Source organism: Hesperophylax consimilis, chromosome 7 (genome assembly GCF_061612785.1).
Source record: "Hesperophylax consimilis isolate HC1 chromosome 7, BYU_Hcon_1.0, whole genome shotgun sequence".
In the NCBI taxonomy this organism is placed as follows: Eukaryota; Metazoa; Arthropoda; class Insecta; order Trichoptera; family Limnephilidae; genus Hesperophylax; species Hesperophylax consimilis.
In genome coordinates this window covers 19,227,259-19,241,847 of record NC_142842.1, presented here as the reverse complement: position 1 = coordinate 19,241,847, position 14,589 = coordinate 19,227,259, and the positions used below count along the sequence as shown (strand labels likewise).

Sequence of the window (14,589 nt, the reverse complement as noted above, 5' to 3'; positions counted from 1 at the left end):
CAGAATATTAATTTTTTTTAAACTCACCGTGGCCCCGGCAACGGCGTGTACGAGGGTGTCATAACTCAGCAAACCATTATTCGAGTTCATTTTGAAATAAATAAATAACACTCAACTAACTAATAAATCGACAGAGCGAATTTAAAACACGCGACAGCGCGCGTTTAACTTATGCGGTACGACGCATATACACGGACGAATTCATTTGTGGTAATGAAATATGAAATGTAATTTTCCGCTAGTAAAACTGGTTGGCGAAAATCGAGGAACTGACAGCGAGGGGGGGAGTGGCGAACATTTTTTAAACGTCAAAGTTATTGCCATATATAAAATTGGCGTAAAAAACGCACGTAAAAAGTTGCAGGCAGTATCTACCGTGAATTAGTTTGTTTTGTATTCAGTATGATTTCACAGCAATGGTCCTGGTTTATTTATGAATGGTCCCATTAGGTTGGAAGAACTATCAAATTGTGTGCGTTTTAAACGCCATTTGAGTCGATTTAGAGTTTTTTGTCATAATATTATAATAATGCCGTCAACCTGTTGTTGTGTCCAGTATCTTATAGTAGGGGTGAACATGTATTTTCGAAAGATAAAGATTTGAAGGCGGAATAATGGTTTATTTCCATCAAACGTCTGAAGCATAAATAAACCACTCACTAAATCGATATTTTCGGGCTATTTGTCCTAAAAATATATAGTTTTGCCAATATATAGACAGTAAAATTCTCATTCGGAGCTAACTTATTATACTATCCACTAATGAAATTGCTTTATTTCATATACTTTCAGAGTTTTTCATTGGCGGGTATAGTTAGGCAATCATATGACGTTATTATATTTCAGTTTCAATATTCGATCAAAGTTATACCAGGGGGTCTGAAATCCACTTTATATGAATTGGTGATTGGTTTATTTATAATGAATTGTAACCAATCGTCTTTTGTAGGCTATAAATCTCATTTTAAGAAGACAGTAGTTTAATGTAGTTTCTTCTTTATCATCTCATAATTTAATCCCCAATATAAAGAAAAAGTGTAATATTGTATAAAAATATTTCAGACGGTTCTGTAACGGTGAGTGGTTTTTTTATTGTTTTATTTTTTTATGTGAGTTGGTTATTTATGGCGTCGTATATCTATGGAGCGAACCGACTGAACGACTGAACATGGACTGAACTGTCAAAGTCAAAGTGACAGATAGAGTTTTCGTACTTTGTTATTATTTTTTTTCACTTCATTTACTATATTTTAATTGAACCGGATTATTTTTTTATTACAATTTATGTAGTTGATGTAACTTTTTGGTATAAGAACCGTAGTTAGTCGTATTATCGCTAGCATGTTGAAAGCGGCAACATTCAATGTCGATGAAAATGCTTGTATACAAAATCTTTTAGAGCTTGTCTCGCATGGTAATGCCATAATAGCGGAAATATTACGACTAAAAGACAACGTTCCTCCCGTGTTCAGGCAAATATAAAAATATCCTATCTCAATTTATAGATATTATTGTGTGTTTTGGATTGTATCAATTGGTGTTTTTGCAGCTTGGATACCAAAGAAGAGCAGACAAAATATGGGGATGTTGTCTTCGATTTCTCTTACTTCAAAAACTCGGATGTGTTAGAGAAGAAAATAGCAAACAGTCCGGTAAATAATTTTATTGATTTTTTACATAAAAAGTATGGATGGAATTTCTTCTCTGATAAATTTAATTATTTTTTCTTTATTTATATATTAACCGCACACAGGACGCCCTGAAGAAAATAGTTTCCCTCGGGGCCTATGTGATCTCTTTAAGGAGAGGAAGATCTGGGAAGGAAAAGGTATGAGGTGTGGGTAGGAATATAAGGATCAGTGTGTCCAGGAGTGATGGGTCGAGAGACCAGTTGGAGAGGTCAAAGGGTCTCCCCAAACAAGCCTCTCCCGATCTTGCACGCCTTACAGCTGGTGGGCAGGCTAATCCTGAACACACCTCCACCCAATGTACCCGGGCACTGTCTATCTAATAAATTATTCTCGGGGTGGCGGTCTGTTGTTATCATTTTTATAATAAGATAAGGAGGGGGGATAAAGATAGAGGGTATGCAGGTATGCAAAATATCTAGTTCCTAATTATTTTTCATTCTTCTTTTAAAATGTGTCTGCACATTCCAAATTTGAAATTTTAAAAACAGACTGAATTGTTCAAAATGGAGAAAATTATCAATTTGCTGCCCCAGGAACTTAGGAACCATTAAACGTATAACCAACTCCTCTGCCATAGGACATCCCAATAGGTTCGCTATGTGACTTAGCAGGGGTGCCCGAATTCATGGCGAGAGGTTTGTTCAGGTCTTAAAGGTGTCACCAACTTCATGGCGGGCGGGATATGCGTTGCACCACAGTGGGAGGGATGGATTCATATGTCACTTCTGGACACACTGCTCTACAGCCTCCTTTCCACCCCTCATACCCTATTTCTTCCCAGTACGTCTTCTACTTTCTTTAGTTAAAAAGGCCCTCCGACATCGGCCCTGAGGGAAATTATTTTCCTCGGGACATCCTGTGTAGAGTTAATGTAAAAAAAGTAGAATAATGAAAACATCATAATTTATTTCCAGTTTCTCCAAGAACTAGATGATGAGTTTAAAGAAACCAACCTTCCGATCATCACCCGGTTCTACCTGGCCTTTGAGAACATCTACCAGTACTTGGCCGACCTAAATCTGTTCCTGGAACAGTTGTCCGAGGGGGTTTTCATTCAGCAGACCTTGGACACCATTCTGCAAGACAATGAAGGGAAACAACTACTGGTGACATTTTTTTTAACTGCCAGTTGTAATTGGAAATAGTCATTTGTCCGCTTTAGTGCTTGCTTATCCCTAGCGGACATCTAACAATGTCGTGTGCCAGCTTATCCCTAGCGTACATCTAACAATGAAAGGAAACAACTACTGGTGACATTTTTTTTAACTGCCAGTTGTAATTTGAAATAGTCATTTATCCGCTTTAGTGATTGCTTATCCCTAGCGGACATCTAACAATGTCGAATGCCAGCTTATCCCTGGCGGACATCTAACAATGTCGAATGCCAGCTTATCCCTAGCGGACATCTAACAATGTCGAATGCCAGCTTATCCCTAGCGGACATCTAACATCAACATCTAACTTCAGCTTATCCCTAACGGACATCTAACATCAGGTTATCCCTAGCGGATAAACTAACATCTCATCCGCACTTTACTCGATTTTATTGAAATTTGAACCTTAAATGGCAAGGAAATAATATATCTTAATATTATTGTTATTTCGGCAAATATGACGGCCTCCGTAATGGAGGAGTAAGGCTCTCAACTAGCAAGCTGGAGGTCGCCGGTTCAAATCCCGGCGGCGGCGTGCGCTCTTAATTTTATTTGGTTAATTTGTGTTATTTCACAAATTACTTATCAAAAATAATATATAGTCTATTTGCGGCACGTTCCAGAGTGGAAGATACTCTCAGTATCTCCCTGGTGTAAGACCACCATTCAGAATTGAATTGTTGCTTGAAATGTCTTTGGCCGTGTTTGGTGACCAGATCTGAATATTCAGCCTCACGACATACCCCAATAGGGGATGCCATAATCTCACTGGCACCAGACAGTTGGGAAAAACAAAAACAAATAAAATTAAACCATGAAAAAGTGCACCGCAAAAGTTGAAGCATTATCCACATGGCAAAAAAATTCCTTTGTTTTTTATTTCATATTAATATACATATTTACATTCATTGCGAAGCGCACTTCTTTAGCTTTATGAAAATATAATAAATATATCCTTGGATTTCTATATTTAACTTTTTTAATATAAAATGAGAAAATCATCTTTTTGAATGTAAGTAGTTATTTTAGGAAAACTACTTACCAAATAATGTTTTTTTTTTTAAAACTGCTAAGGTATCGATAATAAAATTTAAAAAAATAAGGGGCCTCAGCACGGGTAAGCATTAGGCACCCAGTGTGGCTCACAATGCCAAATAATGTTTTATAAAAAAAATACTGCTAATGTAAAATACAAATAACAGAAAATAAACTTTGAATTTGACAAAATACACAAACACATTATCTGGTAAGACAGTACAATTTACAAAAATATTGTTTTGTCTAACAACAATTAGTAAATACGAAATTACTGTCAGCTAGCACAAGGTGTGCAAAATCCTTTTTTAGGACTGGCAAGCGAAGGGGGTCTGTATTTGGCTTGGCAACCCTTAAGTTAACCTCAATCCACAGGAAGTAAGCCATATAGATTTAAATATTGAAGACAATATTAGTGATTTCTAAACGAAAATCTGAAACAGAAAAATCAGAAAAGGATACGGTCACATCTAGGACTCGAACCCAGGATACATAAAGATAGTTGCCAATAAAAATGTGCAATAAAGTTATTCCGAAAAATAAATATCCATAGATTTGTTTTCTTATTACTGGGTAACATAAAAAGCATAGAAAAAACAGCACTCATTTTTACATAAATGCATCTTTGAGAAAGAGTATATCTAAACTCATTGTCGAAAAATGCACTGTCCTACATGTTGGAAAAACTAACTCAGAGCTTAAATACAAACTTAATGGAACACCTCTGAAAACTGTAAAGTTACAACAAGACCTAGGAGTTAACAAGACACAGGCCATATCAGAAGACTTGAAATGGGAACCGCATATCTCTGGGATTATCAAAAGTGAAAACTCGTTAACATATTTAATCAGGAAAGCCTTCCTTGACCTAACATCGGACTTGATGTTAAAAATATATAAAACATATTTGCGATCTCTACTGGAATATGCTTTCCAAATATGGAGTCCATATTTTGCTATAGATAAGATATAGTTAAACTATAAAGATCTTTAAAAGACCGGCAACATCTTCTATCTTCATGTCACCTGTTCCTGTACTTCATTTTATTTAACTTAATTTCACTTTATTTTTTTAATATTTATATTTTTTGTAATACCTGCATCAACTGTAAAGCGCCCCTGAGGTGATATCTCACAAAAGCGGCGCTATACAAATTGTCCAATAAATAAATGAAGATAAGACTCAAAGAACTAAAATTACCAACTTTAAAATAAAGAAGAGAAAGGGGTGACTTGATTGAGACTTTCCATATTTTATCTGGACATTATTGTTGCTCTAGCATCCAAGAAATCTTCACCACCAACAAAAATATAAATCTCCGGGGACACTCAAAAAAATTAATAAAACACTTTTGTATCCAATCCTAGGAAATACTTCCTCGCAAATAGAGTAGTGGACGCATGGAACAAACTTCCATAACATTTCATCAATTCTACTAATACAAACCAATTTAAAGCTCAATTGGGTTCTTATCGACCGGTCGGTGGCCGAGTTGACATCGGCTTGGGTCCCACTCAGGTGTAGTGTGTTCAATTCCTCGGCTGGCTAAGTCCTCCATCACAACACAAGCAACATTTTCAGGTTTCTGTGGTGGTAGTAGGAGATTTTCAAATATTGTCAGGTTATTCGTAACCCGGGAACATTTGTCTTTCTTTTAAAAAAAATTTAATTTTTTTTTTAAAATTTATTTGGAGAGAAGAAAGGGTTAACTTGTTTTATTTTTTTTTTAAACTCAATTACTGTTACACTTATTTTTAAATCAATGAGCGCATTGGCAGAATGATGCCTGCTTATTAAATAATAATAATATTGTCACACGAAAGCGATACTGCGGTAACTTCCAAAATAATTTTTTTTGCGTTAGAGTCGACTAACTTATCCAAATCTAGAAAATTGATTTTGAATTTTAAACCAGTGGCAATATAACCACTAGATCCAGATATAAATGACGTGAAATGTTTGTTTGTGAAAGTTATCAGGTTATTACATATAAGTTTTAATTTAAACCGGCGTCAAAAACTTGAGTAGGACCCAGGAATCTGCTTTCTGTGTGGAGTTAATATGTTATTTTTTTTAAACTAACTATTATTTCTTTTTGTTGGTATTGCTGATAGTATGAATGTAGTTCTTTGCTTTATTTATTCCAACAGTGTGAGAGCCTGTATCTCTACGGAGTCATGCTGCTGGTGTGTGAGACGTACGTTTCGGGGCGTGTGCGGGAGCGACTCTTGGTGGCGTGGCACCGCGCCACGGCCTCGCATCTGCAGACCAACTTGGACCGCGTCTGCAAGCTGCTCAGTGACACAGGCTACCGCTGCTCACCGGGAGTCAGGAGGCCTAGCCAGTACCCCGAGGAACTGTTCAGGTGAAGACTTCAGTTGAAACATTTAATTTTTCTAGTAGGAACCTAGAGTGAATCTGTCACCATTCTGGGTAATTTTGAAATCCTGCTTCCTGGTGCTAAAAGTCCTACGACTTTTGCAAATTCAATCAATTTGTGCAGCAGTTAAAAAAAAGTATTATTTCTTCTTTTTTCATGATGGGGGAGAGTTTCTGTAGGTTATTATGGGATGCTGTCAGTGATGCTATCAGTGTGAAGTCACTTGATTCAGCAAAGATGTGCCTCCGTGAAACTTTTGGAGTAAAATACTTCTAATGCGTTACTTATTTCATACCTTTATTATTATCTTTCAGACGGGTTCCTATCGATGAATCCTTTGTGGAGATCATAATTAACCGGCTGAGAAGTGAAGATATCTACAATCAAGCCAGCATCTTCCCCCTTCCCGAACATCGCTCCACCGCGCTCGCTCCCCAGGCCGCCATGCTCGTTGTCTGCCTTTTCTTCTCTCCCAATACCCTCATGTCTGAGTCTGCCAAGATGAGAGAAGTTGTAGACAAATACTTCCCCGATAACTGGATTGTCTCTATCTACATGGGAATCACGCTTAACCTTATAGAAGCCTGGGAACCCTACAAAGCCGCTAAATCAGCATTGGCAAACACAATCAACACAAAAAACATAAAAGATCTAGCGCAAATTCATTCCGCTCAGATGAAAAAGATTATACCGCAAACGGCAAAGCTGTTGCAAGAAGGTGTTCTGAAAGAAGAAAAGCTGTCGGATAATATCAACAAAATATTGAGTCTAATCAGAGAATGTAATGTCACACTTCGGTGGCTTATGTTACACACTAATCCCACTGTGATCCAGTACGATAATGTCAAGAAAAGTAAACAGATACGAGACCAAACTATTGCCGAGTCAAAGTACCAAGCCATGGAACTCTATCAGCTTCTTATTAACACTTCTCTTCTGGAACTGTGCATCAAAGACATGCTTAAAAAATTACTCAACAATAAGGAATTGAAATGGGAAGAACAAAAGAAGGATGCTAAAGAAAGAATTATCGAACTTGCTGAAGGTTTTTCAGCTGAAAAACTTCTACCTAGAGTTCAAAAGAATGAAAACCTTCAAAAGTGGTTCAATGCTATTGCCAGACAAATAGAGTCCCTGAAGCATGATGATATGGCCGCATCTAGTAAGAAAATAATACAGCTTATCCAGGCTTTGGAAGACGTGCAAGAGTTTCACCAGCTGGATGACATAATGCAGGTCAAGCAGTGGCTCATGGAAGCTCGCGAGGGTCTGAGAAACATGGTGCGGGGAGGAGGTCTCACCGAAGACAGTCTGGTCACGCTTCAAGTATGTGCGGATCTCAGCTATGGCTGGTGTGTTGCGCAATCTTTCACAGCTTTAGGACGTAATGCTTTAAAAAAAGATCCAGCCCTAGTTTCACACTTGAGAGCGGTATTCCTTAAACTGGCGTCAGCTCTTGAGATCCCTTTGCTTCGGATTAATCAAGCTGCCAGTCCAGATCTCCTCTCCGTCTCCGAATACTACAGCAATGAACTTGTGGCTTATGTCAGAGAAGTTCTGCAAATCATTCCCGAAACAGTGTTCAGTTTATTGGAGCGGATAATTGCACTGCAGACATCGGTCATAAAAGAACTGCCTTCCAGAGTGGAGAAAGATCAACTTAAAGAGTTTGCTCAGCTCGAAGAAAGGATGGAAGTAGCAAAGTTGACCCACTCCGTTTCCGTATTTACAAGTGGTAATAAAATATTACACTCATACAACAACATAAAATAACATAGCTTTAACATAATATATAAATATCTTTAACATATATATGTATGTTTTTAAAGGGATCCTCAAGATGCACAGCACTCTTGTCGGAGTAATCTGTATAGATCCCAAGCAGTTACTTGAAGACGGTATAAGAAGAGAGGTGTCTCGTCTGGTGGGTGCTCGGTTGGGAGCCGCCTTAACCGGAGCATCGGGCGGAGATCTCGCCGCAAGGCTGCAGCAGCTGGCCAAACACATGGACGGCTACAGGAGGTCCTTTGAATACATCCAAGACTACATCAATATACATGGACTTAAGATTTGGCAAGAAGAGGTGGGGTATTTTCAAAACTACATTTGTTTACCAGTAACATTAGGATCTATTACATATATGTATTACGTTATATTTTACGTTTTATACTATAAGTTATAGTACCATGTAAAACCCCAAAGGGGTTAATGATACAAATAAATAAATAGATTAGCTCAATGGTAGAGCAAAGCCCCGGCAAGGGGTCCTAAGGTCCTGGGTTCAATTCCTAAATGTGTCAAAGCCCCGGCAAGGGGTCCTAAGGTCCTGGGTTCAATTCCTAAATGTGTCAAAGCCCCGGCAAGGGGTCCTAAGGTCCTGGGTTCAATTCCTAAATGTGTCAAAGCCCCGGCAAGGGGTCCTAAGGTCCTGGGTTCAATTCCTAAATGTGTCATAGCCCCAACAAATGGTCCTGAGGTCCTGGGGTCAATTCTTAAATCTTTTTCTGTTTCAAGTCTTTTGTTTTAGAGCTGTGGATATTATCTTCAATGATTAAATGTTACAATTTTAGGTGTTACTACATAACTTATTCTACTATAAAAATAATCTATATTCATCCTTCACCTGTGAGAAAGTCAATAGATGTCCCCTATTAAAGATAAAAATGGATATATTTATATCAGGCACTATCTAGATTGCAATTAAACTCGGGTAGAATCTTGCAATCACGTATAAAGATAGCAGCCAAAAAATATGCATTAAGAAAATGAAGCTAATGTTGGTAGCTCTTAATTGAAATATAATACAGTTAAATATGACCAAAGAGGATAGGGTCAGATCAGCTCAGTGGTAGAGTAAAGTCCAGCAAGACTGATTTCCTGGGTTCAACTCCTAGTTGCGACCGAATATTTTTATGATTTTTCTGTTTCTCATTCGTTTTAGAGTTGTTAATATTATCTTCAATGATTAAATAAATAAATGTTGGTTTTTCACTATCTGATCTCACCATCGATAGTTTCCGATTCTCTATTAATTATGAATTTCCATTTGTCGATAATATTTACATTGATTTTTCAGGTGTCGAGTATAATAAATGCAAGCGTTGAAGAAGAATGCAGCAAATTATTAAAACTGAAAGCAGTGCAGAACAGTAATAACCTGAATACTTCTAACAATAAAAACATGTTTGGTTGTTTGACGCAGGACATTTACAATCTCGCTGATCCCAAGTAAGTTTAGTACTTAATAATACTTACTTATAAAAAATAAATATGACACTATAATTTAGTGATGTGCAGTGTGTATTTCTCTATTTTAATAGCTAATAGCTTAAACTGCTAAATAATGTTGGTTGGTATCTATGGGGGCATTTGCAAGTTCTCGGTCTGTTTTGATTTTGATCAGCTGAAACTGGTCACAATTTAATTGAATGTTAAAAAGGGTGAATCGTTAATTTTTGGGAACGTTTGAATGTTCCCAATTTAAAATGGCGCACATCTTATTAATGGACATCAAATGTGACGAGAGTTTGAAACTACCAAACCTAACAAAAAAAACCCTTAATTCAATATTACAATTCAATTCCATTATTTGTTTTTTAGGACAACAGTTTACATTGAACACAATAGCGCCTGGTTCGATTGCAAAACCCACCAAGAAACCATGACGACCTCCGTGATAGCATCTGTCCAGCTTGGTGTCGGAGTAGCAGGTCTACACGGAGTAGCTAAAGCTCTCGGCTGTCGCACTTCATCCCGTCTGCGCCATCTCGTCCAGCTGTTGCCATCCATCTGCCACGCCTGCCCCAAGCCCACCTTCCCGCCGCCCAACTTTCTGGTGCCCCAACCTGGGAAGGTTTACAGCCAGCTGGCCGGGAAGGTCTCCAAGTTCATGCCGCCCGTGCTGGACTGGCTGCTCGAGATCGGCACGGCCCAGCTGCTGATGAAGCATATCGCTTATAGATTGAATACTTCGTGCAAGTTTGATTCTTACCACTTGGAGGCGGCCCTGAATGCCGTCAATGAGTAAGTATGACTGTATAGCCCCGGGAGTGTGGGGAACCCGTCGTTCGTTCACAACCTGCAATAGCCAATAGCCAAAGTGTGAGCTACCGTGCTCGAGCTGAGTATCTAAACCTTACCCCAGCACTCGGGACACTGCTGGGGTCGACCTTTTATTTCCCTAGATACACGTGGGACCAAAAGTTGCCATTCAAACATAAAAACTAATATTGATGAGGATCCTTTGGGGAACCTAGTGGGAGTGAAGAGGAAACCTGAGGCCACCTCGGTGGACTCTTTCCTCTTGGGGCCATTGGGAAACATAGGGTGAGTGGAGAGGAGAGCTGAGATCACCCCGGTGGCCTCTTACCTCGTAGGGCCTTGGAGGAACCCAAACAAAGAGAGACTTTGGATGGGAAAAACCTGACCGCCACAGGATCCATATGCGGAAAAACAGGGTTTCTCACGAGACCTAGTAGCTGTAGAACCGCCTTGAGAGCAATTCGGCCCGTGTATTGATTGCTCTCCTTTGTTTATATAAAGTGATGAAACGAAAAGTAGGTTAGGTAGGTAGGTTAGTCTTTTGTCGTAGCTTTTAATGACTTTCATCACTTTTTAAAGGTGTATTGAGTTATCATGGAACCATTACCACCATACCATTAAAAAAATAATAATATGTATTGCAGTTGTATAAAGCAGTTGGACACAATTTTAAATTTACATTATTTAGAAGTTAATCATCATTTTATGATTTTGATTTTAATATTGTTTATTTTTCAGGGCCATGTTGAATGATGTAAGGACAAACTACATGGACCCTTCCAAGCCCTACCCCCACAAGGACTTCCTGTTTGAACTGAACGAATTGATGGAGAGGGCGGGAATCAGTCAACCTTATATGAACATCTACGTAAAAACCAGCAACGATCACATCGCATATCTCACCTTTTTGATAGTCATTTCGCATCTGAAAAGACTGGCCTACTATGATAATTTAGGTTAGTATAACACTGTTAAATAATGCAGTAAAATCTTTTTTTCCGTATTGAAATCAAGTACAAAGTATTTTATCAGAATGTTGTTCCTAGAATCGCTTTTTTAAAGGAAACACAATATACCTTGTGTTGTGGCCCATGCAAAAAAAATCACTAATATGTATATAGTTCTAAATATCCCCATTCAGGCAAAAATCTCTAAAATGTATATACATAGTTCTAAATATCCCCATTCAGGCAAAAATCTCTAATATGTATATATGTAGTTCTAAATATCCCCATTCAGTCAAAAATCTATTTTTTTATTTTATCCATCATTATGCTGATAAATGAGTAAAACTTGAACTATGCGTACAAGCTTAGAATAAATAATAACACTAGAAGTGCCTTCCATACAAATTTGAATGGAAAAAAATGTTCCTTTTAGGCCAATAGCCCAGCTCTCCGTCCCACTTACACTCGCCTGACTTTGCAGATCTCCATCCTGTTTGAATTTCATAAACACAGTTTTGTATTGTAAATTGAAGCCTCCATTAGACAAATATTCGGATCATGATGCACTTCTTGCGTTATTCTTTATTGTATGTGCACAAACTTTAGAAATATGCAAATATCAAAATCGTAAGCAGTTGGTATTGTATTTACATAAGGCTCTCCTTTTTATAGAGTGCATAGGTATGAATTAGAGGAACACTATCTGTGCTACTTACTTAGTTATGTATATTGCAAGATAATAGAAAATGTTGGTACGTAAATCAAAGATGTATTTGTAATGTGTTTTCATTTTCAGGTTGCCTTACTTCCCGACGTTCCAATGACCAGCTGGATGGGGCACCGTTTATAGTTGGAGTGGCCACCCTACTGAGGCAGCACAGCAGCAATTCCATCAAGCAATTTGTCCTCCTTCTCTCACAATACACCATGTCCTATGCCGAATTGGGATTGAGGTTTGTCGAGTCCATTCATTATTCTTATAATCACAGCTTTCGCCCATAACGGCGATTGAATATGGTTCTTTTCTTGGAACATTGAACCTTCCAAACTGTAAAAACATGCAAGTTGAAAAAAGACAAACCATAAGAGAAGAATTTATTCCTTATTAGTAATAACTTGTCGTGCTGAGGTGACAGGATGCTCACGGCCGGCCCTGAGCTAAACGGCTCCTGGTGCTGGTAAAAACTTCAAGAACACTGTGTTAGGTATTAGGTTATTATTGGCTCCTTGGCAAGTCAACACCCGAAGCGGACTGCTCCAATTGCGCCTGCAGAGGACCTTTTAAGTTACTTTCTCATGTGTGGTGTAATAAAGCTGACTAACACAGACAAGATACCTAGGAACTGTAGTTCAAAACTGCAGCATCCTTAGGAGGTAGTCCTTCCAAGAGCAGGAGATCTTTAAATCTTCGAAATATGTAACTGATTTAAGCCGTACTGTACTGCAGTGCATACATTATAAAAAGATATATACATAGTATGATAGTTGATGGTACAACAGTCAATTCAGCTGTCTATTTTTCTTATGCTTTACTAATTTTATCTTTACATTTTTATGGGTCTTACAACCAACGTTCCCTCTCGCGGACCATCAGTTTATCTGTGTAAGAAAAAAGGAGCTAGTGCGCAAATATGCACATGCGTGAGTAAAATTAAGTTATAAAGTTAATTTACACTGGCAACACAAAATAAGTACAAAACACATTTTAAATGTGTACCAAGACTGCGAGCCAAACACTTAAGGACAAACAAAAGGAGATTCTCACCTGTATTTTCGTTACAATTTCAGGTCGGATGTTGTAAATCCGTATATTTACTGATGTCAGGAAGATTTAACGTTGGCAGCGCGTAATTTCTTAATGATCCATTCGCCTTTTTGCTTCAGATCGAGAAATGAGCCACAAACTGATGCAAATATAAATATACAATGTTATTAATTATTTTTTTTGCGATTCTTTCAGTTTAAAAACCCCGGAGCTATCGGCAGAGGCTTCGGTTGCCTTGAGGTTTCTGGAGCTGTTCTGCCGGGTCACCGGTACCCCTCACAGCTTCATGGAGGCAGTCATCCCGGCCAACATCCTAACGCAACATCAGTTCATGACCACTAAGACTATTTAAAAGAATCTACCAATGTACATTACATTTTATGTGAACCCAATCGCCTAATGGTAAACTTGCTTACTGTCTTACTTGTTAGATTATTATGCGCCGGTTCAGCATTGATATATAGGGTTTAACCCTATCTACGACTTATTAATAAGTCAAGTTTTTCACTATTCCAACCTTATGCGCCGCTTAATATTCACACTGCGATTATAGGGGGATTAAGTTTTAGCAATTCTTACCAGGCCAGGTATAAGAGGGGTGGTTAGCATAGCTTAGGTTGGGATGTTTCAACCTCTGCTTGATAGTTTGATCAAAAGTCAAAACGGATCGAGAATCAGCATTTAACGGAGACCGTTCAACGAGAAACATCCAAACCTTAAATGACGATTAATACCCGTGGCCTGGATATTTTCATTTTTTCAATAAATTATCAAAGAATTTTTGTGTTGGTATTTCATACCTTTTTACACATTAACCCCTTGGAGTCAGAGCACTGCATTTGCAGTGTTGAAGATTTATGCCCACGCATGGTTTGAAGTACTGCAATTGCAGTGTCGACCTTATACATTCATTTTGTCTTTGGATATTGTGTAGGTACCTACTTCTACTGGGTTAGTTAAAGACAAAAATAAAAAATGTCACTTTATCAACACTACATGACACAAACATTTACATGTTGGCTTTAACAAAAATATATTTTTATTTATTGGAGTTTCTTGCCAGCCGGGTTAAGTTAACAACTAAAATACAGATATGATGTGTGGCGTCGAGAAGAATCCATTGAATAATTAATAATAAACCGCTCGACCTACTTAGTACCTTTCTACGAGTACCTACCTTCAGCTCGGATCGTAAACAACGCGGCCTACCTACGTCGCAGTCGATCTGTCACACTACGACAACTCGCCAGAAGGTTCGAGTCTACCGCCTAGGCATAATTGCCGTGCTGCCGAAACTTCGGGAAAGGACCAGACCGAGCGAGTGGCCTCGATTTAATTGCAATTTACTACCTACTGTTGCCATCGGCCTTGTAGTATAAATAAGCCCGACGCAGCGAGTCAGTCAGTCAGTCATCAGTCCGCCGTTATTTAACAAGAATCAACGAGTGGTAATTCGCGCTCCTCTTACTAGCGCAAAGGACAATATTCCCGGCTTCGCCCGTACCATCATGGACTCCAACGGGACATCATCATAGCGCCTTGTCCAGATCGCCGTCCCTGGCAAGCGCTACTCGG

At 38.5% G+C, this 14,589-nt stretch overlaps 2 protein-coding genes across 2 annotated transcripts in view; one reads left to right on the top strand and one right to left on the bottom strand.

Moving 5' to 3' along the window:
• Nucleotides 1-258, bottom strand: part of PMP34 (Peroxisomal Membrane Protein 34) — a 73,865-nt gene extending 73,607 nt beyond the window's left edge. The window contains exon 1 of the mRNA XM_089633282.1: nt 28-258. Within this exon, the coding sequence (XP_089489408.1) occupies nt 28-90 (63 nt within the window). The 5' untranslated portion in view covers nt 91-258. The remainder of the gene's footprint in view (nt 1-27) is intronic.
• Nucleotides 259-1,178: 920 nt separating this feature from the next.
• Nucleotides 1,179-13,793, top strand: Strump (WASH complex subunit strump). Its single transcript, XM_089633281.1, has 11 exons — nt 1,179-1,472; nt 1,550-1,652; nt 2,606-2,797; nt 6,032-6,246; nt 6,576-7,996; nt 8,091-8,344; nt 9,338-9,489; nt 9,862-10,284; nt 11,041-11,258; nt 12,046-12,202; nt 13,210-13,793. The coding sequence occupies exons 1-11, from the start codon at nt 1,342-1,344 to the stop codon at nt 13,364-13,366; spliced, it is 3,423 nt and encodes a 1,140-aa protein (XP_089489407.1). The 5' UTR covers nt 1,179-1,341; the 3' UTR covers nt 13,367-13,793.
• The last annotated feature ends 796 nt before the right edge of the window (nt 13,794-14,589 follow it).

What these genes read in the sequence shown, in the direction of transcription:
- Strump (XM_089633281.1), top strand. Translation starts at nt 1,342, where the DNA reads ATGTTGAAAGCGGCAACATTCAATGTCGATGAAAATGCTTGTATACAA. An exon ending in ATGAAGGGAAACAACTACTG is followed by an intron (nt 2,798 to 6,031) that starts GTGACATTTTTT and finishes TTATTCCAACAG; the next exon opens with TGTGAGAGCCTGTATCTCTA. An exon ending in TTAAGATTTGGCAAGAAGAG is followed by an intron (nt 8,345 to 9,337) that starts GTGGGGTATTTT and finishes TTGATTTTTCAG; the next exon opens with GTGTCGAGTATAATAAATGC.